At 45.1% G+C, this 27903-nt stretch overlaps 1 protein-coding gene across 3 annotated transcripts in view; it reads right to left on the bottom strand.

Moving 5' to 3' along the window:
- The window catches only part of PECAM1 (platelet and endothelial cell adhesion molecule 1), a 65349-nt gene that overhangs the window by 27309 nt on the left and 10137 nt on the right, over positions 1 to 27903 (bottom strand). For 2 of the 3 annotated variants that reach the window (XM_054535686.2, XM_024234936.3), the window contains exons 3-12: positions 24990 to 25283; positions 22201 to 22506; positions 16887 to 17162; positions 13347 to 13595; positions 10300 to 10575; positions 6264 to 6551; positions 5087 to 5194; positions 3648 to 3675; positions 2558 to 2631; positions 554 to 607 (exon numbers count right to left, since the gene is read on the bottom strand). In XM_054535686.2, the coding sequence (XP_054391661.2) occupies positions 554 to 607; positions 2558 to 2631; positions 3648 to 3675; positions 5087 to 5194; positions 6264 to 6551; positions 10300 to 10575; positions 13347 to 13595; positions 16887 to 17162; positions 22201 to 22506; positions 24990 to 25283 (1953 nt within the window). The remainder of the gene's footprint in view (positions 1 to 553; positions 608 to 2557; positions 2632 to 3647; positions 3676 to 5086; positions 5195 to 6263; positions 6552 to 10299; positions 10576 to 13346; positions 13596 to 16886; positions 17163 to 22200; positions 22507 to 24989; positions 25284 to 27903) is intronic. The other variant, XM_054535687.2, reaches the window with a different exon arrangement.

The raw sequence follows: 27903 nt of genomic DNA on the forward strand, positions 1-27903 counted from the left end.
TGCAGCGATTGCACCACTGCACTCTAGCCTGGGTGACAGAGCGAGACTCTTGTCTCAAGAAAAAAACAAAAAAAAGAAAGAAAGGAATAGATCTCAACAGAATCCTTTCTCTTTGTTAGGAGCCTTAGCTCCCATGGCAGCAGCCCAGAGCAAAAGGAATTTTGAAAAATGATTTAGTCCAATCCCTCAGTGCTTCAGGCAGAAGACAGCAATTTATTGTCCATTGTCTTTAAAAATCACCACCTCGATATTCAAGAAAAAAGAGGTTCCGCTGCCTTACCCAGTAGCCCATTATGAGTCAGGAAGTTGTTTTTTGGGTATAACCCAGTTTTTCCCTACTTTGATTTAGGTGACTTTCCCACTGAGGACACTATATAGCATCTCTGGTGAAAGCAACTAGCCACCTTCATTGACACTTTGGCTGGGTACAGGGTCATTAAGAGAGGTGGGAAATTATCCACAGTCCCTCAAGTTTTAGTTTTCTTTTCCTATGAGTCTTTTTTTTTTAAACGTAAAAGTTGGTTCTAATAAAAACATGTAATTAGATAATTACCTTTATTATCATTTATTGGTTTCATTGCATGGTTTCCGACATCGTCATTGTGACCTAGTTGAAAAATAACAATTAGGGTGAGTGATAAGGGAAATTCTAGTTTTCTAAAACCTTTTAAAAATTCAGTACCCCTAACAAAGTCAAGCCTGATTTATTCAGTGTAGTGACAACCAGCATTGTCTCTGGGTCCTGGGTCCCCTCGTTGGTCCTCCTGTGGGCTCCATTTGACTTGCTGTGTAGTCTTTTTCTTTTTTCTTTCTTTTTTTTTTTTGAGACAATGTCTTGCTCTGTCACCCAGGCTGGAGAGCAGTGGTGAAATTCCGGCTCACTGCAGCCTCCTCCTCCCAGATTCCAGCGATTCTCCTAGTCTCGCTTTGTTGCACAGGCTGGTCTCCAACTCCTGGCCTCAAGTGATCCTCCCACCTCAGCCTCCCAAAGAGCTGGGATTATAGGCATGAACTACCATGACTGTCCTGAATATAGTTTCTTTCTTTCTTTCTTTTTTGAGATGGAGTTTCGCTCTTGTTGCTCAGGCTGGAATGCAATGTTGCGATCTCAGGTCACTGCAACCTCCACCTCCCAGGTTCAAGGGATTCTCCTGCCTCAGCCTGCTGAGTAGCTGGGATTATAAGCATGTACCACCATGCCCAGCTAGTTTTTTGTATTTTTAGTAGAAACAGGGTTACACCATGTTGGCCAGGGTGGTTTTGAACTGCTGACCTCAAGTGATCCACCCGCCTCGGCCTCCCAAAGTGTTGAGATTACAGGCGTGAGCCACCGCGCCAGCCTAGAATATAGTTTCTTAAACAATATATTTGCTCTTTTCTATTTACTGACACATTACTTTTATTACTACAAATATTTTATTTGCCTTTTTTAAAGTTTATGATTCAGTACTATATGAATTACTCAATTCTTAAAACATATTTCTCAAGCAAAATATGTGTCTGTAAAAAGTATATCCTAAAAATTTCTTATTTTGTGAGACACTTATAGAATTGGAAAAGAACATGAGCATTCTATGACCAAACCTGCTCATAAAGCAAGAAAAGTGGCTGGGCTCAGGGGCTCACACCTGTAATCCCAGCACTTTGGGAGGCCAAGGCAGAAGGATTTCTTAAGCCCAGGAGTCTGAAACCAGCATTGGTAGAGTGCCATCTCTACAAAAAATAAAAATTAGCTGGGCATGGTGGCACATGCCTGTGATCCCAGCTACTCAGGAGGCTGAGATGGGAGGATCACCTGAGCCTGGGAGGTAGAGGCTGCAGTGAGCTGAGATTGCACCACTGTACTCCAGCCTGGGAAGACCCTGTCCAAAAAAAAAAGAAAGAAAGAAAGAAAAGAGGAAGAGTGTTCCAAATTTGGTCTGGGATAGGACTTTTTGTGATGTAATTATAGCCCCCTCTGGGAAGTAAGTAGCATCCCTGCTGAAATGCTTGAGCAATTTTCTTACTAACCTGGGATTAAGAACTCCTAGGACTGGCTACTCATTCAGCTGAGCTGACCCTGAAGCTACTGATGAACCTTATGAATAGATATTTCTTAACTGGAACACTTTTTTTATGCCTCTACTGAAAGAATATTGAAATTGCTTTCCCTTTGTGGCAAATTTGAAGTAAAACTGTCTTGTGCTTGTAATAATTCCACCTGAGAAGATGTTTTACTAATGTTTTCATTCGATATCTGGTCTCTGTCTTGAAAATGGAGAATTATAATTTTACGCTGGAGCAATGTTCAAAGTCTTTGAATGCATTATGATTATTCTCCATCTTTCTTCTACAGAGTGTTTGGAAGGAGGCAAAGTTAGAATAAAATGTGTTACCTTTCCTTTTACGTTTCTGTATATTACACGGCCCAGTGGCTGATGAGATGAAGTACCCTGTTGAAGCCAGGGTTTCTCTTCCAACCGTAATCCCACCACTTACATATTCTGCTTCTGAGAGGGCTAAGGAAGTATGTAGCAAGTTGGGGAAAATTAGCAATGGCAGGAGACCATGACTTTACCGTAATGACTGTTAGCTTCCATACTGGGATCTGACATTTTCTCATTGTTGGAGTTCAGAAGTGGTACTGCTGGCCTTAAAATGAAATATAAAAAAGGAAAACAATATATAGATATATTTGTTGTTGTTATTGTTCTAACCCCAACCACCAAAGTAATCAAGGGAAGATCATGAGAAAAACCAGGAAGAGTTTTCCAAGGTAAGGAAAACTTTACTCTCTCATTTGGAAAACTAATATTTTTTGGCAGCTCCAAGGATTATGTGAAAAGACTTTTTTTTTTTTTTTTTTAGACAGAGTCTTGCTCTGTCACCCAGGCTGGAGTGCAGCAGTGCAATCTCGGGTCACTGCAGCCTCCACCTCCTGGATTCAAGCGATTCTCGTGCCTCAGCCTCCCGAGTAGCTGGGATTACAGGCATGCACCACCATGCCTGGCTAATTTTTGTATTTTTAGTAGAGATGGGGTTTTTCTGGCTAGGCTGGTCTTGAACTCCTGATCTCAGGTGATCTGCCTGCCTCGGCCTCCCAAAGTGCTGGGATTACAGGCGCGAGCCACCATGCTTGGCGGTGGTAAAACTTTTTCCTATTAAAATAAACATCAGGAGCAAAGCGCACATGAATACCAGGAGTCCTTCACAGGCTACTACCAAGTCCCTGAATTCCTTATCCTGCGCTACTGTTTCTCTCTGGAACACAGCAATCATTTCTATACTTTTGGATTTGGGATTTCAAGAACAGTAAAGGTAGTAAAACTATTTTTTAAAGGCCAACTCTATTTTGCCAAATTTAAAAAATTTTATCTACTACCATTATAATTTCATAAGGAAAAGGGGATTTCACAAATAATCATGTAGGAAGGACATGATCTCAGAATAAAAGCCATTCCTTCCCATGAAAGGACAATTGGCACTCTTCCACTGAGATACACACACACACACACACAACTCACACACACAACTCACACCCAAGGAAGGCCTATATTTTTCTGAGTTTGCCAAGAGTCACTGAAAACTTCCTAATGACCAGAATCTCCTTCCACAGAATGTCCACCGTGCTCACAGAGCAGCCGCCCCCTTCTTACAAATACACTCACCTGGACATTTCCACTGGCGTCTGCTTGGCTTTAAAACAGAAAAAGAAAAACCAAAGTCAGTATACGGTACCCACATCCATACTATTATAATGGCCAAAACGCCAATGACTTTTGCACTAACCTAATAGATAGAAAACACTTTTCTTTTCTCTTTGTTTTACTCCTAGTAAGCTGTGAAGGAACACTCTTTTCAGCTACATTTGACTTCCCAGAAGACTGAATACCCAGAAAAAGAGAGAAAAGGAAGCCAAATATATTCACTCTTTCACAAAAGACAGAAAAGAGGTATTCTCTTGGTCTTATACCAAGATATTTCCCCAGAAACATGATATCTTGACTATTTTAGCCAGAAGTGATTTTTGTTAGTGAAATATGATGGAAAAAGGGACAATGATACAGGAACCAGATTAGCCAGATAAGCAGGCAGCTCTCTTCCTCTCTCTGTCTCTCTCTTTTTTTTTTTTTTTTTTTGAGACAGAGTCTTGCTCTGTTGCCCAGGCTGGAGTGCAGTGGTGTGATCTGGGCTCACTGCAAACTCTGCCTCCCAGGTTCAAGTGATTCTCCTGCCTCAGCCTCCCGAGTAGCTGCAATTACAGGCACCCATCACCACGTCTGGCCAATTTTTTGTATTTTTAGTAGAGATGGGGGTTTCACCATGTTGTCCCGGCTAGTCTTGAACTCCTGACCTCAAGTGATCCACCTGCCTTGGCCTCCCAAAGTGCTGGAATTACAGGTGTGAGCCACCGTGCCTGACTACTCTCTTTGATTCCAGATAATTACAAAAAGTAAAGGCCAAATCAATCCCTGCGCTTGTAACTCGAAGCTGGCCTGAGATCAAAGCCAGGGTGTGCTCTATCTTCCTTGATGGGTGGCAGCTTTCCTGACAAAAACCAGGGCCCCTCCCCATCTGCCCCTCCCATCCTGGGCAGCAGCACCAGAGGCTCCAAAAGAACCTACCTTATCCCACAAAAAAATTTTTGCAGGATTTGCTGATGCTCTGCCCTTTTCCTTGAGTCTTGGACAGCTGACTCTGATTCCTGGAAATCAGCGGGTGGTCTGGCTGCTCAGCCGGGCTTACTTAGCTAACCCCAAGCATAGGGTAGAAGTCACAGCACAACCGCCAGGTTAATTACAAAGCATTCAATGTGTGTGTGCAACATGTGGGTGTTATGCACGTGTATGTGTGTCTCCAAGACGCTTGCACCCTACTCTACACGCATTACGGACTAGGTGTGGACAATTCTACAGAAATGGCTTCTTCTAACCACACAAAGATGCAATTTCCCCTCAAATTTATCTTTTCTGGTTTGCCCAATGAGGAAAGTAATAGCTTTCATTTTTGCCTAGCTGAATCCAGGGGTCAGAAAAGCACCATGCATCCCTGGCTGGTTTCCTGGCAAGGACGACCAGTCAGTATGGAAGGAAAGAACTATGCTCACCCTTGGCTTTCCTCAGAAAATAACATTTGGCCCCAATGATCAAGAGAGCAATGATCACTCCGATGACAACCACTGCAATAAGTCCTTTCTTCCATGGGGCAAGAACAACTGAAAACAAAACAAAACAAAATAAAATTTTTTTTTTGTATATAGGCTCTTCCTCTGCCAGGAAGAAATAATATCAGGCTTAAGCAACAAAAGTCGGACTGATTCTCACAGCTCTTGTAACTGGCAGCTTGCCTTAGCATCCATCTACCTCTGAGGGGTTCTGCACTCAGAGCTGGTGCAGAAATTATTGTTTCTGCTACAAATAGAGGTCAGTTGTGGTCCTCAAGGAGGGAACAAACAAGCTTTGCTGGGGTAGACTCTTTTTTTTTCTTTTTTGAAACAGGGTCTCACTCTGTCACCCATGCTAGAGGCTGATCACAGCTCACAGCAGCCTCAACTTCCTGGGCTTGAGCAACCCTCCCACTTCAGCCTCCCGAGTAGCTGGGACTACAGGAGCACACCACCACACTCAGCTATTTTTTGTTGGTTTGATTTTTGAGGCAGAGTCTTGCTCTGTCACCCAGGCTGGAGTGCAGTGGGGCAATCTCTGCTTACTGCAACCTCTACCTCTTGGGTTTAAGTGATTCTCATGTCTCAGCCTCCCGAGTAGCTGGGATTACAGGTATGAGCCACTGCACCCAGCCTATTTTTGTACTTTTTGTAGAGACAGGGTTTCACCATGTTGCCCAGGCTGGTCTCCAACTCCAGGGCTCAAGTGGAGTAAACTCCTTTTTGGCATGTGTGTTCAGCCCTCTTCCTCTCCAGGAAACCACCCCCACCCACATAAGTGGGCTCCCCAATCATGTCTGTTCTGCGTGACTCAATCCCCTTGGCCACAGGTGGTCTGTGGGTGGGTGTTTGACCCAAGATGACTCAATGGTGAGTCTGCCAAGAATCTGTAATTGGAACAATGTGACATTCTCCCAATTCCTTATAATAATCAATTCCTCTTTTTTACTTAATTTGAGTGGGTTTCTGTCACTTGCAACCAAGAGCCTGGAGGACATTAGTCTCCTAGCCTTCAGTCACATGAGCTAAACTCCTCCCAACTCCCTCTTACACGGGGTGTGTTTTCTGGTCTTGCCCTTGGGAGCCCACAGCACAGCTTGCTGTGGAGACCCTGACTCACCTCTGACTGTCAGTATTTTGCTTCTGGGGACACTGGAAGCGTGGTTGGCTCTGTTGAAGGCTGTGCAGTAATACTCTCCCTCCTGTTCCTTGCTAGCCTTCGGCTTGGTCCAAAATGCTTGGGTGGCATTTGAGGTCATTTGATAGAAGGGTTTGCCCTCCTTTTCTCTGTAAAACTTATAGGTGATGGGACCAGATCCTTCATTCACCGCGCATTGCAGCACAATGTCCTCTCCAGACTCCACCACCTTACTTGACAGGATAGAAATCTGGACCTCATCCACCGGGGCTGAAAAGCAGGAAAAAGATTCACACTGAGCAAAAAGGGCAGAGGAAGAGGAACATGAGACAGCCACTGCTCAACTTTTTTTTTTTTCTCTGAGACAGAGTCCCGCTCTTGTCACCCAGGCTGGAGTGCAGTGGTATAATCTCGGCTTACTGCAACCTCTGCCTCCTGAGTTCAAGCAAATCTGCCTCAGCCTCCCGAGTAGCTGGAATGACAGGTGTGTCCACCAGGCCCAGCTAACTTTTTGGATTTTTGTTGTTGTTGTTGTTGTTGTTGTTGTTTTAGAGATGGGGTTTTGCCCTGTTGGCCAGGATGGTCTTGAATTCCTGACCTCAAGTGATTTGCCCACCTCGGCCTTCAAAAATGCTGGGATTACAGGCATAAACCACCATGCCAGGCCACAAACAATCTTGACCCACTGCCTTCTCTAGCTATAGGCCATTTTTTCTCCTTTTTCCTTTATGCTTTGACACCCTTATCTCCCACTTTCTTGTTACTCCTGAAATCTGACTGCACTCTTGTGTAGTCACAATCTTGTGACACTGCACTCTATCTCAAGTTTTGAAGAAACTGGGAAGGTCACTTGATTCCCCAACCAACGTCCCTGAGTCCCTGATTAAATTCAGTGGTGGATGCTCTTCCTCCAGGCTCCCAACCTTGGGCTCTCCACACTTCACTGTTGCCCAGATCTTACTGTGGAACTCAGCTTTTTCTGCGCTTCTGGGCTTCCTCATGACTCTGATTCTCTTCCTTTCTTACCTGGCACCCCTTTCTTATTCACTGGTTATTCTTTGTTTTGCCCAGAAGTATGAACATTTTGCAAAATTCAATCCTCAGTTTTCCATCCCCATTCTCCTCCTGGGTGATTTCACCTACACGCTGAGCTTCTGTCTCTGAGCCACTGACACCTAAACCTATGGCTCCAGTTCAGGTTACTTTCCTGAACTCCAAGTCTCCCTTTTCACCTGGGCATTTCCACCTGGAAGCCCAGCCAGCCTCACTCCCTGCAGGTCCAAGCAGAACTTGGCTACCTCCTGTATCCGCTTTTCCTAGCTCCATCCTCAACTACCAAAATTCGGATCCTAAATTGTCTTCCCAAGTAGACTTTCCTTCTAGTGTGAGAGCAGATGGTCAGCAGATGGTATTGTGACTTATGAGTCACTCTGCTGTGAGTGCAGGCTGTGGTAAGACAATGGAAGAAGCCAAGCTCCAGGTCTGGGACACCAGTGGGCTCAAATCCCAGTCCCACCACCCACCAGCTATCTGCCCTAAGCCTCAGCTGCATCATGATAAAACAACGACAACGCTGTTACTGGTCTTCTGTGGTTATTGTGAGTTTCCATTGGAGCAATTTACTACAGTACTTCACACAGGGCTGGACACATGGTCAGTAAATGTAAGCCACTGATATTGACCCAGTTTAAACCAACAGCTTCACATGGGCTTCTGCATTAGCCTCTAACGTACCATGAGGTCTGAAGTCCCCATGCCTGCTCCCTGACCCAGCCACCAGGTGGATCGTTCCGAGAACTCATTTGCATCCTGTCCTTCCTTCCGTCTTCTGGTGTCTTCTGGCTTTTCACTGCATGTAGGACAATTCCCTACTCCTGAGACTGGCACCTGACACCTTTCACACTTAGGCTCAGCCACTTTTTCAGCTCATATCCAGTGATTCTCCATTCCCAACCTCCAGCCTTTGTTTCCAGCCATCTGATTTGGCCACAGTCTTTTTTTTTTTTTTTTTTTTTTGAGATGGAGTCTTACTCTGTCACCCGGCTGGAGTGCAGTGGCACAATCTTGGCTCACTGCAACCTCTGCCTCCTGGATTCAAGCGATTCTCCCGCCTCAGCCACCTGAGTAGCTGGGGCTACAGGCACCCACCACCACGCTGGGCTAATTTTTGTATTTTTAGTAGAGATGGGGTTTCGCCACGTTGGCTAAGCTAGTCTCAAACTCCTGGGCTCAAGTGATCCACCCGACTCGGCCTCCCAAAGTGCTGGGATTATAGGCGTGAGCCACCGCACCTGGCTGCGCACAGTCTTTTGAAGTGCCCCATGGAACCTTTTGGCTCATGTGTTTGCTGGAGATGTTCAGCCATCTTCAGCCTTCTCTGCCCACTCATTCTGAAGCCCTGGCACCTAGCCCAGCTTTTTCACAATGTTTACCCACTTAAGCTAGATGACGTCTGACATACCCTGAGTTACTATCACCATCACTGTAAGGATATAGTTCATGTGACAACCAAACATGACCTCTAACATTTTTTCTATGCTTATTTGTATTATGATTCAGATGTTTCTCCATCATTTAATTAGGAGAGCTTGTGTTTCTTAGTACAGCATTGAAACAAAGAATATGTCTTCTTTTTTGTATGCCTCACACCATTAGGTGCTTAGTTTATGTTAATGTTAATTTTTTTTTTTTTTTGAGATGGAGTCTTGCTCTGTTGCCCAGGCTAGAGTGCAGTGGAATGATATTGGCTCACTGTAGCCTCTGCCTCCCAGGTTCAAATGATTCTTGTGCCTCAGCCTCCCGAGTAGCTGGGATTAAAGGTGCCCACCACCACACCCAGCTAATTTTTTGTATTTTTAGTAGAGACAGGATTTCACCGTGTTGGCCAGGCTGGTCTCGAATTCCTGACCTCAGGTGATCCACCCACCTCAGCTTCCCAAAGCGCTAGGATTACAGGTGTGAGCTACCTCACCCGGCCTATGTTAATGTTAATTGAAAAGGTATGGCTACTATTAGACTATACATGAATAGAAGCAGGAATCCCTCTCTCCTATTCACATCCACCAGCAGCCCATGTAGATAGGCAGTTACTAAACAAGAAGGACAAACAGGAGGAAGCCTTATTAAACTTTTTACAACAGGATGCAAAATATCTAAGACACGCAAGCAATGGCACTCCTGAGGTCTTCTGAAAGGCATGAGATAGAGGCTTAAGGGAAACTGTCCACCCCCAAGACAATGGTATATTTCTCTTGAGTATGATGAGAATCTCAGGCAAATGTTAGTAATTCCCATGAGACCACAGCCTGTAGCTCTCACTGCTGCGGATTTCACACAAGACAGGGTTGCCTGGCTAGGAGTCACAACAGCAGAGTCCTGATCTACAATTCTCAGAACAGTGTATCTGAAAAGGAGAAAGTGCTAAGGGAGCCCATATGCACAACTTCAGTGCTTCATGCAGTCAGGACACTTTCATGCTTATCATATTTTAGCAGTTCGTTGAAAGGTTCTGGAAAGAGATTACATTGTCCTCATCAATAGCCCCCAAATATTTTCCAGCCTCCTTTACTGAGCCTTGGTCCTTCTTTGGTGCATATCTAGTGTATGGACTTTGCATAAGCACCCACTACTTCTCTCTCTTTTTTTTTTTCAGATGGAGTTTCACTCTTGTTGCTCAGGCTGCAGTGTAATGGCGCATCTTGGCTCAGTGCAACCTCTGCTTCCTGGGTTCAAGCGATTCTCTTGCCTCAGCCTCCGGAGTGGCTGGGATTACAGGCGCACGCCACCACGCCCAGCTAATTTTTGTATTTTTAGTAGAGATGGGGTTTCACCATGTTGGCCAGGCTGGTCTTGAACTCCTGGACTCAATGATTCACCGGCCTTAGTCTCCTAAAGTGCTGGGATTACAGGCGTGAGCCACCGCACCTGGACCCCTACTTCTCTTATTGTCCCCACAGTCCCTGGGCATGAACGAATGCCCCAAGCCCACATGATTTCTTCTCATAGCACAGCAACTTACCTATCACCTTCACCCTCAGAACCTCACTTAACATTTCGGCGTGGGAATGGCAATTATCCGCAACACACTGGTATTCGACGTCTTCAGTGGGGTTGTCTTTGAATACCGCAGGATCATTTGAGTTCTTGGTACTACTCTCCAAAACATTACTTGTTTTTAAAAGGTGATAAGAAATAGGCGAAGTTCCACTGATCGATTGGCAACTGACTTCGATGGTCTGTCCTTTTATGACCTCAAACCGGGCATCGTAAGAAATCCTGGGCTGGGAGAGCATTTCTAGAACAGAGGGAGAAACAATCCAAAAGGCACTGAAGGTAAAATCAAAGCATCTAGCACAAGAGGTTCCTCCTCCACAGCCTGAGCTTTGCTTTCTATCCCTGCTGTAATTTCAAATGCCTGCCTGCCTTATTTACATTTATAGGACACCTATGAGACTGACAGGCTGTGTGTGTGTGTGCGTGTGTGTGTGTGTGTGTGTGGTGAGAAGGGAAAGGGAAAGAGAAGTACAATAAGCAAAATAGAGAATGACAGAAATTCAAGGAAAACATTACATCACCAGAAATACATGTTCATATTTTACCATATCTCACACGCACATGCACACATAATATACTTTTCTTGTGTTGAGTAAAGACACAGAAAGCGTAGAAAAAGTACAAGTAGCCAACAAAATGTGTGTGTGTATATGTGTGTGTGTGTGTGTGTGTGTGTGTGTGTATTTGAGACAGGGTCTCACTGTATTACCCAGGCCGGAGTGCGGTGGTGCGATCACAGCTCACTACAACCTCCCAGAATCAAGCAATCCTCCTACCTCAGCCTCCTGAGTAGCTGGGACTATAGGTGCACACCATACCTGGCTAATCCTTTATTTTTTGTAGAGACAGGGTCTCACTATGTGCCCAGGCTGGTCTTGAACTCCTGGACTCAAGTGATCCTCCCACATCAGCTGCCCAAAGTGCTGGGATTATAAGTATGAGCCACCACACCTGGCTGAGCATATATATATATGTGTATGTGTGTGTGTGTGTCTGTGTGTGTGTGTGTGTGTGTGTTTTGAGACCGAGTCTTGCTCTGTCACCCAGGCTTGAGTACAATGGCGCAATCTCAGCTCACTGCAACCTCCACCTCCTGGGTCCAAGGGATTCTCCTGCCTCAGCCTCCCGAGTAGCTGGGATTACAGGCATATGCCACCACACCCGGCTAACTTTTGTATTTTTAGTAGAGAGGGGGTTTCACCATGTTGGCCAGGCTGGTCTCAAACTCCTGACCTCAGGTGATCCACCCACCTTGGCCTCCCAAAGTGTTGGGATTACAGGCATGAGCCACCAGGTCCAGCCAATATATATGTTTTTAAATTATTCTCAGCCAGTCACGGTGGCTCATGCCTGTAATCCCAGCACTTTGGGAGGCCGAGGTGGGCGGATCACCTGAGGTCGGGACTTCAAGACCAGCCTGACCAACGTAGAGAAACCCCGTCTCTACTGAAAATATAAAATTAGCTGGGCATGGTGGCACATGCCTGTAATCCTAGCTACTCGGGAGGCTGAGGCAGGAGAATCACTTGAACCCGGGAGGCGGAGGTTGCGGTGAGCTGAGATCATGTCATTGAACTCCAGCCTGGGCAACAAGAGCAAAACTCCATCTCAAAAAAAAAAAAAGAAAAAAGAAAAAAAAGTCTTCTTAGTGCTTCAGCCTCTTAACAGATAAGAATTATATTAGGTCATTATTTAGGCATTAGGTTATTTAAACCTTATACAATGAGATTTCCTCCTCCCAAGAACAAAAAATAAAATAAAACGTAATAACACACATTTGTCTCTTGCATTTCTGCCTTTTGAGTTAGGTGGTTAGAGCATTAAAAATAGGCTAAAATCCTGGTTCAGTTGAAGCTACAATAAAATCTTAGCTGGATAAAACAGCCACAGGTTAAATGAAAGGATCATGACTGAATAATATAGTGACAGTGACAACTTGACTGGAGTTCTATAATCATCCAGAATCTCGCCACCCAAAGTGTGGTCCAGAGACTAACAGCATCCACATCACCAAAATGCTAGTTAGAGATGCAGAACCTGGCCCCATCTGGGCCTAAAATACTGAATCATAACCTGTATTTTAACCAGGTCTTGCATGCACTTTCAGGCCTGAGAAGCCCAGCTCCTGGTGGTCAAATACCTACATTCTGTCCACTGGAAGTCTTACCCTTTTGGGTTAGCCAGGATACAGATTTTAAAAATGGAATTTTGATATTCTTGGCCGGGTGTGGTGGCTCACGCCTGTAATCCCAGGACTTTGGGAGGCCGAGGCAGGCAGATCACGAGGTCAGGAGATCGAGACTATCCTGGCTAACATGGTGAAACCCCGTCTCTACTAAAAATACGAAAAAAATTAGCCAGGCGTGGTTGTGGGCGCCTGTAGTCCCAGATACTTGGGAGGCTGAGGCAGGAGAATGGCGTGAACCCAGGAGGCGGAGCTTGCAGTGGGCCCAGACGGTGCCACTGCACTCCAGCCTGGGTGACAGAGCAAGGCTGCATCTCAAAATAAATAAATAAATAAATAAATAAAAATAATAAAAATAAAAATACAAAAATTAGGCAGACATGGTGGCGGGCACCTGTAATCCCAGCTACTTGGGAGGCTGAGGCAGGAGATCACTCGAACCTAGAAGGCAGAGGTTGCATGGAGCTATCGTGCCACTGAACTCTAGCCTGGGCGACAGAGTGAGACTCTGTCTCAAAAAAAAAAAAAAAAAAAGTTTAACATTGACTAAGTAGTGTTTCCTTCCTGACCTTTTGGGTGGGTACTTGCTCCAGGAGGCAGAATCTTGCCAGAATCTTAGCAAGTCAGAGGCCACATCATCATCAGTGAATCAGTGTTCTGAGCAGGAATACCTCCTTGTTTCTTTGGCCTTTTGATTTCACCCTTCTCTCCCTCTAGTTCTTACCCTGCCTGAGTCTGCTCAGACCGGACAGGGCGGCAGCTGCAGATAAATTTCCTTTCTCCCATTCAACCCCGGATGTCCTCTGAGTCAGCAATGATATACTCACCACATACGACTATCTGGACTGTGTTGCTTTTCTTGACCACTTTGTCAATACCTGCAGTGCAGATATACGTCCCACTGTCCAACTTTGAGGCTACCTTGGTGAAATCTTGAGTCTGTGACACAATCATATCTTCCTTCTGGATGGTGAAGTTGGCTGGAGGTGCTCCTGGGATGGAGCAGGACAGGTTCAGTCTTTCACCTTCGTCCAGACGTGTGAAGGAAGGTTCCAGTTCGGGCTTGGAAAATAGTTCTGAAAAACAGTGAGTAGGAATGGAGCAAGATGTGTCTGGCCACCACCCTAAAGCCCCTTGCTGGAGAGGCCCCTGGCTCAGGTGCTGTTGGCAGAACCAACTTCCAATTTCCAGCAAAAAGTTTTCCTTTGCTTCTCATATACCTAACGATCACCCCAGTAAGGAGCTAGGGTTCATTCTTTGCCTAGGATTCCAATGGCAGGTTTTCCTTTCTTGTTAATCCAATTTATTTCAATGACAAGGATTAGAAATTTTTGCAACTTGTGGCCGGGTGTGGTGGCTCACGCCTGTAATCCCAGCACTTTGGGAGGCAGAGGTGGGTGGATCACCCGAGGTCAGGAGCTGAGACCAGCCTGGGCAACATGGTGAAACCCCATCTCTACTAAAAATATAAAATTAGCCAGCATGGTGGTGGGCGCCTGTAATCCCGGATACTCGGGAGGCTGAGGCAGGAGAATCCCTTGAACCCAGGAGACAGAGGTTGCAGTGAGCCGAGATCGCTCCACTGCACTCCAGCCTGGGCAACAGGAGTGAAACTCCGTTTCAAAAAAAAAAAAAAAAGAAACAAAAGAAAAGTTTTGCAGCTTGTAATGCAGCAAATAATGATTCACGCATTCACTCATGTATTTGTTCACTTACTCATTTCACCCCACAAATATTTATTGCAGGTTTTCTCTGTGGCAGGCCCCTTGCTAGGCACTGAGAGATAGCAGTGAATAAGAAACAGTCTCTGACTTCAAAGTGCTTACATTTAGTGGTTGATTCAGATGCGTTATTTGTCACAGAGCCCATAGAAAAAACACTGAACTGGCAGGGTGCGGTGGCTCACACCTGTAATCCCAGCATTTTGGGAGGTCGAGGTGGGCGGACCACAAGGTCAGGAATTCAAGACGAGCCTGGCCAACATGGCGAAACTCCGTCTCTACTAAAAATACTAAAATTATCTAGGTGTGGTGCTGCGTGCCTATAATTCCAGCTACTCGGGAGGCTGAGGCAGGAGAATCGCTTGAACCCGGGAGGCAGAGGTTGCAGTGAGCCGAGATCGTGCCACTTCACTCCATCCTGGGCAATAAGAGCAAAACTCCGTCTCAAAAAAAAAAAAGAAAAGACAAAAGACACTGAACCTAGTCTTGGGGAATCATGGAAAGGCCTCTTGAAGAAAGTTATTCAGGGAAAGTGTCTGAGACAGAATGTCTCAGTCCATCTGGGCTTCTACCACAAAATGCTGTAGACCGGTCTATTTATGTCTATGAATTCTTCATAGGTAAAACCGGGTCTTAGGTAGCTCTTTATCCCCAGTAAGTTGCCCAGCTACAGAAAATGCTCAATATGTGTTGAACTGGTACTTTTCTTTAATGAGATAATATAAATTGTATCAGTAAAAAAATACCATGAGCCATCAAAATATAAGTCATGATCAATAATTAACTAAATTGCTAGTACACACTATAGACCAGCAGGACCCAATGTATATGCCAATATACCAGTTGGGTAGTTGGTAGCCTACCTATGGTGCTGGAGACTGTTGTTGACACTGCACACTCAATGCTTGACACATAGGAGGCTTTTAGTAAATAAGTGAACAAATGAATGAATGAACGTTATGAATGCAGACACACGAGAACACCTTCACCGTGCAACCAAGAAGTGCTGACTGTCTCTGTCCCCTGAAACATTGTCATCCAACACTCATTCCTTCATCCAACAAATATGTATTGAATTCCTACTGTGTGCCGGGCACTGTTTTAGGTGTTAAGGATATAGCACTGAACAAAATAATGTTCCTGTTCTCGGTGGCTTGCATTCTAGTGGCTGCATACACATAATAAACAAGAAAGGTAGAGTATATTTTTGGTGCTAAGTACTTTAGAGGGAAATAAAGCCAGGTAAGGAGGGTTAGCAGTCTGAGGGAACTTTCAAGTTCATGGATTTGAAAGCCAAACAGGCCTGAAGGTGACTCTTGTTCTACCCCCTTGGTAACCCTGTAATCCTTGGTTGAGTTACTAACCTCACAGTCTCAGTTTCCACGTCCACAAAGTGGGCATTCTTATGCCTATCTCCTAGAATTGTTATGAGCATGAAATGAAAATATGTATAAAACTGGGCCAGCCCAGTGGCTCATGCCTATAATCCCAGCACTTTGGGAGGCCGAGACAGGCAGATCACTTGAGGTCAGGAGTTTGAGACCAGCCTGGACATCATGGTGAAACCCCATCTCTACTAAAAATACAAAAAATTAGCAGGGCATGGTGGCACGCACCCGTAATCCCAGCTACTCGGGAGGCTGAGGCAGGAGAATTACTTGAACCTGGGAGGCAGAGGTTGCAGTGAGCCGAGATCACGCCACTGCACTCCAGCCTGGGTAACAGAGTGAGACTATGTCTCAAAAAAGAAAAAAAAAAAGAAAAGAAAATGTATATAAACCCATCATACAGTGTTCAACAAAGGGTAATTGTTGTCATTTCTTTTCTTTCTTTTTTTTTTTTTGAGACAGAGTCTCACTCTGTGGCCCAGGCTGGAGTGCAGCAGTGCGATCTCAGCTCACCGCAGCCTCTCCTCCCGGGTTCAAGAGATTCTTGTGCCTCAGCCTCCTGAGTAGGTGAGATTACAGGCATGCTGCCATGTCCAGCTAATTTTTGTATTTTTAGTAGAGATGGAGTTTTACCATATTGGCCAGGCTGGTCTTGAACTCCTGGCCTCAAGTGATCTGCCCACCTTGGCCTCCCAAGTCCTGGGATTACAGACGTGAGCCACCAAGCCCAGCCATGTTATCATTATTTTTGAGTTTACTAATGCTTTCTCATTTGTGGCCCTGTCACAGGACCCATGTCTGGGATCTAGCATAGTGTTTGTCACAGGGGATGGAGAAATATAGCAGAGTAATGAAAACATTAACCAGTGTTCAGAGTCTTACTCTGTACAAGTCTCTCAGCTCATACTTAAAGTATAGTCATCCCATTAATCATTATAGCAGTCCTAAAAGGTGAGTGCTGTCATTATCACCATCTCACAGAGCTGCAGCACGTTCAATAACTCACCCAAGGTTACAGAAGCAGTGAGCAGCAGGGTTGAGTTTTGGTGCCGGAGCCTGTACCCTCAACAAGCACCGTGGACTGTTAACTCACTCTGCAGTGGCTTCTTCCCATGAGCACCAAAGCCCCACCTGAGCACATTCATTCAGATAAGCAGGGGCAGGAAATGTATCAGCTCTCTTTGGCCATGCTGGATTGCAACATGGTGGCCTCTTGAGCCCGCCATATGCTAACACCCTCCCGCAGCAGCAGCCCTACCTGTTATGTTGACGACGATGCTGCTGACCTTGGATATGCGGCTGGACTCCACTTTGCACGTGTAGTTGCCATTGTGCTCCACCATGGCCATGACTGAGTACACAGCCTCGTTGTTGTGTCTGCTATGAGCCACAATCGCCTTGTCCTTCTGAATTATGATTTCTGGAAACTCCTGGGCCAGGTGAGTCACTTGAATGGTGCACTTAATGTGGAGCTGAGCTCCTTCCATGATCATTCCGGTGGGGCTGATGTGGAACTTGGGTGTAGAGAAGGATTCTGCAAGAGAGGAAGACAACCCGGCTGGACTCAGGTGCAAACCTGGGCAAGAGGAACCTCTTCTGCTCTTTTTTGCTGCTTTCCCTTTTCAAACTTCTATTGTTCCTAACTAACTTTAAAAATTCAACCTTTCCTCTCTAGAACTTTTGCCTTGGCTACTCTCATACTCCCTCCCTTCTCGCTCACTCTTGCATCTTCAGGCTTCTTCACTGCAATTCTCTGGGTTTCTGAAGCTTCCCAAAGGCCAAACACCTTCTCTAGATCTCACCTTCAGAGGACTTCAGAAATAACCACAGTATTTAGAAATGATCTTCCTCCCGTCCACTACGAATTTTCTAGGCTATTCTCAGCACTTCATGGAAGCTTGGCATTTCAGCATGAAGATACTATAGCTTTCAAAAGTTCAGCTCTGTGAAATGTGCTGCTTCATGGAAATGCATATTTAAATAATCGCATGCCTCCAAAAAAGTGGCTTCTAGTCTTTTCTATTTCATTTTTTAAAATGCTGGCCATCACTCACTAAACTGATTTCATGACTCATGCAGTTTGAAAAACAATTTTGCCTGAGCCTGGGGCCTTACACCTGTAATCCTAACACTTAGGAAGCCCAGGAGTTCTAGAACAGCCTCTGGGCAACATAGTGAGACCCTATCTCTATGTAAAAAGAAAAATAGTTTTAATCAAGTATAGATCACATACCAACCAGGGCATAGGATCTTCAGGGAAGTAGGGATAGGTCCTAGGCTTTCGTTTCCACTTACAACAAAAAAAACAAGCCCAGGGCACAAACTGGAATATATACACAGATTCCAACTGTGTAAAATATAGATTAGGGATTTTAAAAAATGCTAATAGTGAATTTAGAGTAATCTAATACTTTAATATTCATTAGTGATTTTTAACATTATAAAGTCAATTCATAATAAGAAGTTATAAAATAATAGCCTGCCTTCTCAAGTAAAAGTAAAAAAGGGGAAGGCATCCTTTACATGCTTTAGGACTCAAATTTCAGGTCTTCTGGGGAACCTTAATAATAGCTGAAGCGTGTTTTTCTTTCACCCAAATCAACTCCAGATGCACCAGATATTTAAATGCAGGGGGAAAAAAATGAAACCACAGCACAGCAATAGAAAACATGGGTGTGTTTTTTTCCTTTAATCATCTTGACACGCGGAAGACCTTTAAGTATGAATCACAAAACTGAGGTGCCATAAAGAAACAAAACAGGTAAATTTGACTAAATGAAGATTAAAAACTTCAGCATGGAAATCTTATCATAAAACTCAAAGAAAAATGACAAACTAGAGAAAATATTTGCATAATATTACTGACAAATAGCTAATTAATTTATTAAAGGCTCAGCTGGTGGCGGTGGCTCACGCCTGCAACTCCAGCACTTTGGGAGGCTGAGGCAGGAGAACTGCCTGAGCTAAGGAGTTTAAGACCAGCCTGGGAAACATGGTGAGACCCTCCATCTCAAAAAACATATTATAAAATATTTTTTAAAATAAAATAAAGGGGTCAGGCGTGGTAGTCCACACCTGTAATCCCAGCACTTTGAGAGGCCAAGGTGGGTGGATCACGAGGTCAGGAGTTTAAGACCAGCCTGGACAAGATGGTGAAACCCTGTCTCTACTAAAAATACAAAAATTAGCTGGGCACGGTGGCAGCCTCCTGTAATGCCAGATACTCGGGAGGCTGAGGCAGGAGAATCACTTGAACCTGGTGGGCGGAGGTTGCAGTGAGCCGAGATCGTGCCACTGCACTCCAGCCTGGCGACAAAGTGAGACTCCATCTCAAAAATAAATAAATAAATAAATAAAAAATAAAATAAAGGGCTTGAACAAATCCAACCAGGAACAATAAAAATGGCTTTAGTCAAATTTACGTATCTTGTTTCTTTACAGCACCGGAGTTTTGTGATTCACAATAAAAATGACAAGGCGTATATGAATAGGCGGTTTACAGGAAAAAAATGTAATAGATGAATAAACAAACTCAACCTCCCTAAAAACTAAAGAAATACAAATCACCACAACAATGATATATATCACTATACCTCAACTTGATTGTCAAAAATAATAAAACATTGAAATACTCTGTTAGGACCAGGCGCAGTGGCTCATGCCTGCAATCCTAGCACTTTGGGAGGATCACTTGAGGCCAGGAGTTCGAGAACAGCCTTGTCAACATAGCAAGACCCTAATCTCTATTTAAAAAAAGAAAGAAAGAAAGAAAGACTCTGTTGGTAAGGACGTAGGAAAACAAACACTAGCATCACTTCTGATGAAAACGTTCAACCATCTTGAAGAGCACTTTGGCAATATCTAGCACTTTGGCAATATCGAGCTAGGCACAGTCGGCCAAACATTTTATAAATTAACGGAATTAGCTCTTTGTCAAGGGTACTATGCAAATATTTTCTCCAGTTTGTCATTTGTCTTTTTATTTTATGATAAGTTTTTCATGCTGAAGTTTTTGTTGTTGTTTTGAGATGGAGTCTCACTCAGTCACCCAGGCTGGAATGCAGTCAACCTGGAGGTGGAATGCAGGCTCACTGCAACCTCCACCTCCCAGGTTCAAGTGATCCTCCTGCCTCAGCATCCAGAGTAGCTGGGACTACAGATGCCCACCACACCACGCTTGGCTAATTTTTGTATTATTAGTAGAGATGGGGTTTCACCATGCTGGCCAGGCTGGTCTCAAACTCCTGACTTCAGATGATCTGCCTGCCTCAGACTCCCAAAGTGCTGGGATTACAGATGTGAGCCACCATGTCTGGCCTCATGCTGAAGTTTTTAACTGAAAATGCACAGGCCGGGTGTGGTGGCTCACGCCTGTAATCCCAGCACTTTGGGAGGCTGAGGCAGGCGAATCACCTGAGGTCGGGAGTCAAGACCAGCCTGACCAACACGGAGAAACCCCATCTCTACTAAAAATACAAAATTAGCCGGGCGTGGTGGCACATGCCTGTAATCCCAACTACTTGGGAGGCTGAGGCAGGAGAATTGCTTGAACCCGGGAGGCGGAGGTTGCGGTGAGCTGAGATTGTGCCACTGCAATTGAGCCTGGGCAACAAGAGTGAAACTCTGTCTCAAATAAATAAATAAATAAATAAATAAATAAGAAAATGCACAAAACATCTGATTCAACAATTTGACTGCTAAGAATTAACCACATAAATAATAATAGTAAAAGAGTTGCCAAAGTACACAAGTTGCAAGTACAAATATCTATACTGCAGGATTGTTGTAATAGCAAAAACAGAAAAATACCTAAATATCCATCAACAGAAGATGAAGTAAATCACTCGAGCCCAGGAATTTGAGGGTTGCAGAGATGGCCCATCCCTACAGTCCAGTTCTGAGTTCTAAAATGAGATAGATCTATATTTCTTCATATGGACAAAAGTCCATAAGATTTTGTCTGGTTTTTAAAAAGCTGTAAAATAGTGGGATAGGTCCCCATCTTTTGTAAAAACAAAAGATGTTTTTTGTTTTTTCTGTGTGTGTGTGTGTATGTGTGTGTGTGTGTGTGTGGCTGGGTGTGTGTATGATATATAAATATATGTAGAAAAAGTCTAGAGGATCATGTGTGGTTTTCTCTAAGTAGAGGCATTATGAATGATTGTCACTTTATATACATACTTTATATCCTGCTCTTTTGTCTGAAAATTCTACCCAGAGCACACATGATTTTATAATCAGATAATAGAACATACAGACACACATACACACAATGGCAGGATAAAGTGGGATGCCAAAAGAAGGGGACCATTTATGACAAACTGTAAGTTTCCTACTTTGGAAACATTTGCAAATATCTACATGGGTGTGCCTTCCCCTAACTTCTCCTGGCTTGGCAAATGAGACCGGGTCCTGGGAGTGGGTGACTACCTGTCCTAGAGCCCTGTATGTCCTGGACACTCTCCAGCTTCCCTCTGCTGTTGCCTCCTTCTCTCCTGGGAGCATTTCCCAGTTCACCTCATTTGTTTGCTGTTGGTCCAAAGCAAATCTACGTTGAACAACAGGAGGCCAAGTCTGAGGACCTGGCCCCTCTTTCCTCCCGATCCCCTCCAAACCCAGCTTCCTGGTGTCTGACCCTCGATGGCTTCAAGCAGTGGCTTCCAAACTACAGATCACATAATGCATCAGTGTAGTGCGTCATGGCCAGTGTTTATAGACTGAAATAGGCTGGTTGCGGTGGCTCATGCCTGTAATCCTAGCACTTTAGGAGGCCGAGGTGGGTGGATCATCTGAGGTTAGGAGTTTGAGACCAGCCTGGCCAACATGGTAAAACCCTGTCTATACTAAAAATACAAATTTAGCCAGGCACGGTGGCATGCCCCTGTAATCCCAGCTACCCAGGAGGCTGAGGCAGGAGAATCGCTTGAACCTGGGAGGCGGAGGTTGCAGTGAGATGAAATCATGCCACTGCACTCCAGCTCAGGCAACAGAGCAAGACCCTGTCTCAAAAACACATACAAGGTTGGGTGTGGTGGCTCACGCCTGTAATCCCAGCACTTTGGGAGGCCAAGGCGGGTGGATCGCCTGACGTCAGGAGTTTGAGACCAGCCTGGCCAACATGGCGAAACCCCATCTCTACTAAAAATACAAAAATTAGTCAGGCGTGGTGGTGCATGCCTGTAATCCCAGCTACTCCGGAGGCTGAGGCATAAGAATTGCTTGAACCCGGGAGGCAGAGGCTGCACTGAGCCGAGATCGCGCCACTGCACTCTAGCCTGGGCGACAGAGTGAGACTCTGTCTCAAAAAAAAAAAAAAAAAAAAAACCAAGCCAAACAAACAAAAAGCATCATATATCTTAAGAGTAAAGTGTTGTTGGTGAAACTCTTGTTTGAAAAATTGTATGCAATTTAACTGTATCACAGTCAAAAAAGCTTGAAAAATACTGGCTTGAAATGATTAAGAACAGGTCTTAAGTCCTGAGAACAGCAGCCCCTTTCCAGTTCTGGGTTCTTTCTCCCCATACCAAACCAGAAACCACAAAGAACGATGAGGAAGGGAGCAGGACGCTGACCCGTCACGGTGACCAGTTCACTCCTGGTAGATTCTGAGGTCTGCATATGGATCCCAGAAATGATCCTAGCTTGACATCGGAAGGATAAAACACGGTCCTGTTCCTCAACGGGGAATTCCAGAATCACAAAATTCTGGTCCCGAGAAGCCTTCTCTCTTTTTTGCTTGGCCATTTTTTTATTTAGTTCAAGTTTTTCAATTGTGAAGTATATTGGGGCCTTTTCCTCTGGGACAGAACAGTTGACCCTCACGACCCCGCCTTGGATGGCCTCTTTCTTGTCCAGTGTCACCCTGGGATTGGGCACTCCTATGGGGAAAGAGAAAGTCTGTCAGTATCAGCCTGATTGAGAGACACAAGCCTCCCTCCACTGAGTGACTATAGTTGACCCATGAGAGGGCTCTTTTTTGTTCTCTGAATACCCAGTGCGACCTACCAGGTAATAACTGAACAGGTATGTGCCCAGCACAGTACTAGGTACTTTGAAAAATATAAAATCTGGAGGCCGAGGTTGGTGGATCTCTTGAGCCCAGGAGTTGGAGACCAGCCTGGGCAACACGGTGAAATGCCATCTCTACAAAAAAAATTTAAAAATTAGCCAGGAGTAGTTAGTGGTGCACACTGGTAGTCCCAGATACTTGGGAGGCCGAGGTGGGAGAATCGCTTGAGCCCAGGAGGTTGAGGCGGCAGTGAGCAGTGATCCCATTGCACTCCGGCCTGGGCAACAGAGACCCTGTCTCAAAAAAGAAAAGAAAAGAAAGAAAAAAACATAAAATATGCCCAATGGGAGCTAAGCTATGAGGAAACAAAGGCATAAGAATGACAAAATGGGCTTTGGGGACTCAGGGGAAAGAGTGGGAGGGGCCGAGGGATAAAAGACTACACATTGGGTACAGTGTACACTGCTCGGGTGATGGGTGCACCAAAATCACAGAAATCACCACCAAGGCCACGCAAGGTGGCTCACATCTGTAATCCCAACACTTTGGGAGGCTGAGGCAGGTGGATTACCTGAGGTCAGGAGTTTGAGACCAGCCTGGCCAACATGGCGAAACCCCATCTCTACTAAAAATACAAAAAATTAGCCAGGCATGGTGGCAGGCGCCTGTAATCCCAGCTACTTGGGAGGCTGAGGCAGGAGAATTGCTTGAACCCCAAAGGCAGAGGTTGCAGTGAGCTGAGATCGTGCCACTGCACTCCAGCCTGGGCTTCAGAGTGAGACTCTGTCTCAAAATAAATAAATAAATAAATAAGTCAAAAAATAAATTAATTAAAAAAATAAAATATGGTCAAGATGTACTTGGTGTTTTCAATGGTTTATAATCCTATTGAGAAGAGGACACAATCAGATTCCCAACAGGTGATGCTTAGAGGGGAAAGGTAGCCAGTATTTGCCAGTGTCACTGTGATTGTTGTTACCCTTTATTGAATGCAGCCACAGGCTAGGACTGACTTTAATTTATTCCATGAACATTGACTGAATGCCTACTATGAGCCAGATTCATTGTTCAAGATATAAGAATAAACCAAACACCATCTCTGTCTTTACAATTGCACTATCCAGAAGAGCAGACAGATGTGTAAGAACGGATGGCAATACTGAGTGAAATAGGATATTTGTGGACCGGGCATGGTGGCTCACACCTGTAATCCCAACACTCTGGGAGGCCAAGGTTGGTAAATCACTTGAAGTCAGGAGTTCGAGACCAGCCTGGCCAACATGGTAAAACCCCGTCTTCACTAAAAACACAAAAAATTAGCCAGGCACAGTGGCACATGCCTGTAATCCCAGTTTCTTGGAAGGCTGAGACAGGAGAATCGCTTGAACCCAGGAGACAGAGGTTGCAGTGAGCTAAGGTTGCACCATTGCACTTTAGCCTGGGCGACAGAGGAAGACTCTGTCTCAAAATAAATAAATAAATTTCCATTTATTAGGAACTCACTAGGGTGCTGGAAATTTTGCTAAGCACTCTACGCACATGACACCTTTTAACCCTCTCAATAATTGCCTGAACTGGATATCATTGTTATTCTTCCTTTTACTGGTGAGGATTTTGGAGTTTAGAGCTGTTAATGGACTTGCCTAGATTGAAACCCAGGCAGAGTGACTGCAATACACAGTGTCTTAACATACCGCTGTGGCCTTTATACACACAAATACCACTGAATGTAGAGAGAGCATCAGAGCTGTACTGACTGGCACCCTGGGGTAGATGAATTTTGTTTTGGAAAGAGAAGACATCATTGAGTTGAGTCTTGAAGAAGAAATTTTAATTTATGAGATGAGATGAAGAAGCATTTTGGGAAGCCAAGGCAGGTGGATCACTTGAGTTCGAGACCAGCCTGACCAACACAGTGAAACCCCGTCTCTACTAAAAATACAAAATTAGCCAGGCATGGTGGCGCACACCTGTAATCCCAACTACTTGGGAGGCTGAGGCAGGAGAATCGCTTGAATCTGGAAGGCAGAGGTTGCAGTGAGCCGAGATCACACCACTGTACTCCAGACTGGGTGACAGAGTGAGACTCCATCAAAGAAAGGAAGAAAGGAAGGAAGGAAAGAAGGAAGGAAGGGAGAGAGGGAGGGAGGGAGGGAGGGAGGGAGGGAGGACCTAGACTATTGAGAATATGTCTAGTGCTTATGTATCCAGGTAAGGAAAATGCCAGGCAGATGAATGAGAGGGTGATGGGTGGAGAGTTAAGTCCAGTGTCACTATTCATTCACAGCTGTTATTCACGCCACTATGTGTTATGCTCCATCTGCTTGCCTGTGCTCAGTTCCAAGGACTCACCTTCCACCAACACCTGGTACTCTGATGTGGTTTTCTCTTTGTTGTTCACAATCACAGTACATTTATACGTCCCTGAGTCATAGATCCGGACTTCAGGAATAAAATAACTCTCTGTGCTCTTCATGGAGGAGATGTTGTAAAACAGCACGTCATCCTTATAGAACAGCATCTGGTGCTGAGGCTTGACGTGAGAGGTGGTGCTGACATCCGCGAAGCACTGCAGGGTCAGGTTCTTCCCATTTTGCACCGTCCAGTCCGGCAGGCTCTTCATGTCGACACTGTTGATTGTGAAAGCTAAATGCAAAGGGAAGGAAGGCAGACATACCGGTTATCTCAGAAACAACATCATCCCGGTGACCTTCACCACATCAGATGTGGTCTTATCCCATCCTATGCAGTATTGAGTCCAGGGGTCCTACATGCCTACAGGGCCAGGCTGATAGTAACTGTGCGTAGTGGCTCAAGCAGGAGGCAGTTGGTACTAAGCTGCAACTTTTCCCACCAAGGCAAAGGAACAGAGTATGATAAAGATGTAGAGCTAGGTATGGTGGCTCATGCCTATAATCCCAGCACTTTGGGACACCAAGCGGGGTGGATCACCTGAGGTCAGCAGTTAGAGACCAGCCTGGCCAACATGGTGAAACCCCCTCTCTACTAAAAATACAAAAATTAGCCAGCCAGGTGTGGCGGTGCAGGCCTGTAATCCCAGCTACTTGAGAGGCTGAGGCACAAGAATCACTTGAACCTGGGAGGCGGGGGTTGCAGTGAGGTGAGATCGCACCACTGCACTCCAGCCTGGGCGACAGAGTGAGACTGTCTCAAAAGAAAAAAAAAAAAAGATGTAGGCATCCTGTGAGCTGCCACATCTTGGCCCCTGGAGGGAGTACAGGATTCAAGCAGTCAAGTATTCAAGTCCTGGCTCATCATTTACTGTGTGACCCTGGGCAGCTAACCTCTCTGAGCTCAGTTTCCTTACCTGTAGGATGGAGTAATCATATCTCATTAGGTCTTTGCAGGAAATGTACAGGAGAACAGCCAGAACGTCTCCTGTACAGTGCCCGATATACATTAAGTGCTTAATAAATGACCGCTACCTCTATTCCGAAACCAGATGGTCGTGCTCAGGCTCTCCTTCTCCACCCAGGCCTTACCGAATTAGCACAGTCCCAGCTGGCATTTTCTATCTGATGGGCTCTGAGGTTTCACCAGATGGGGAGGACTTGAAACCAGTTTTTAGCTTGCTACTTGCATTTTCAGCCTCACCTGCTACCAAGAAGCAAAGACTACAGATTCCCCTCTGCCAAAGACAGGACTCTCCGGTCAAGACCCAAAACAGCCACAATGCTCAACCAGCTATCCAATCTCTGCTAGGAACTAGGCTCTCGGTCAACTGGCCAATTGTGTCATTTCTGGCCGAAGTCCCCAGAACAGAATTGGCTTATATCCAGTAACCATAGGCTGTCAATAGAATTCAGCTAACTACAGATCACATATTGAGGCTCGTTCACAGTAGCAGGCTGACGGAAGGGTAGACTGCTTAAAACTGGGTGCTCTCTAGCTATTGCTGTGTTTTTGTCAGTTGGTTGGTTGTGGGCAACTGCCCTGAAAATTTTCCAGGCTAGAAGATCCTGAACCATGCCCATGGGTCAGGACTTGTGTCCAAACTTCAGAGCAGACCAGGGTGGCCTGCTTTTTGGAGATCCTCTTGGCAATGCCTATAGGTGCTTCTGCAGCCCACCTGTGGTCCTAGTTACACCCCTTGACATATCTCAAAGCACTCACTATCTTCCCTGTGGTTCTCTTTTCCAAGCACACGAATCTGGGTTTAATCAGCACCATAAAATATTCACTCTCCAAATTCCTGTCAGAAAACAATTTCAAACATCTCATGTTCTATACATGGCTAAAAAAATATGGATGAAGCTAGGTGCAGTGACTCACGCCTGTAATCCCAGAATTTTGGGAGGCTGAGGCAGGAGGATAGCTTGAGCCCAGAAGTTCGAGACCAGCCTGGGCAACATGGCAAAACCCTGACTCTACAAAAACGCAAAAAAATCAGCCGGGCATGGTGGCATGTGTCTGTAGTCCCAGCTACTCAGGAGGCTGAGGTGGGAGAATCACCTGAGCCTGGGAGGTCGAGGCTGAAGTGAGCCATGATCATGCCAGTGCACTCCAGCCTAGGTGACAGAGTGAGATCCTGTCTCAAAAAAAAAAAAAAAAGAAAAGAGGCCAGGCGCAGTGGCTCATGGCTGTAATCCCAGCAGTTTGAGAGGCCAAGGTGGGTGAATCACCTGAGGTCAGGAGTTTGAGACCAACCTGACCAACATGGTGAAACCCTGTCTCTATTAAAAATACAAAATTAGCCGGGTGTGGTGGCATGCCTGTAATCCCAGCTACTTAGTAGGCTTAGGCAGGAGAATCGCTTGAGCCCGGGAGGCAGAGGTTGCAGTGAGCTGAGATCGCGCCATTGCACTCCAGCTTGGGCAACAAGAGCAAAACTCCTCTAAAAAAAATTAAATAAATAAAAAAAGAAAAGAAAAAGTAATTGATCTATATGGGATTTGGAAAAAAACGTACTGAGAGCCCATGACCATAAAACCAGGTGTTTTTCCCAAATCCCTACATGTCCCCCCAGAAATTTCTATCATGCCCCTTCTCAAGGAAGCTACCTATCCAGCATTTGGACCTGGGATTGAAAGTGACTATGTCTGGTATGCTTTCTTAGCCCCCCATCTATCTCCATGAAGTATGAATAATGCAGTCATGGAATTTTTTTAAATTTTTGAGTGAATAGAGCAGTCAAATGTTTAAAACTCTCAAAGACAGATGACATGATATGTAAAAACCTCAAAGAGTCTACAGACAAATTATTAGAAATAAATATGAGTTTAGAAAGGTGGCTGGATAAGGCCAG

The sequence above is a fragment of the Pongo abelii genome, chromosome 19 (genome assembly GCF_028885655.2).
Source record: "Pongo abelii isolate AG06213 chromosome 19, NHGRI_mPonAbe1-v2.0_pri, whole genome shotgun sequence".
Lineage (NCBI taxonomy): Eukaryota > Metazoa > Chordata > Mammalia > Primates > Hominidae > Pongo > Pongo abelii.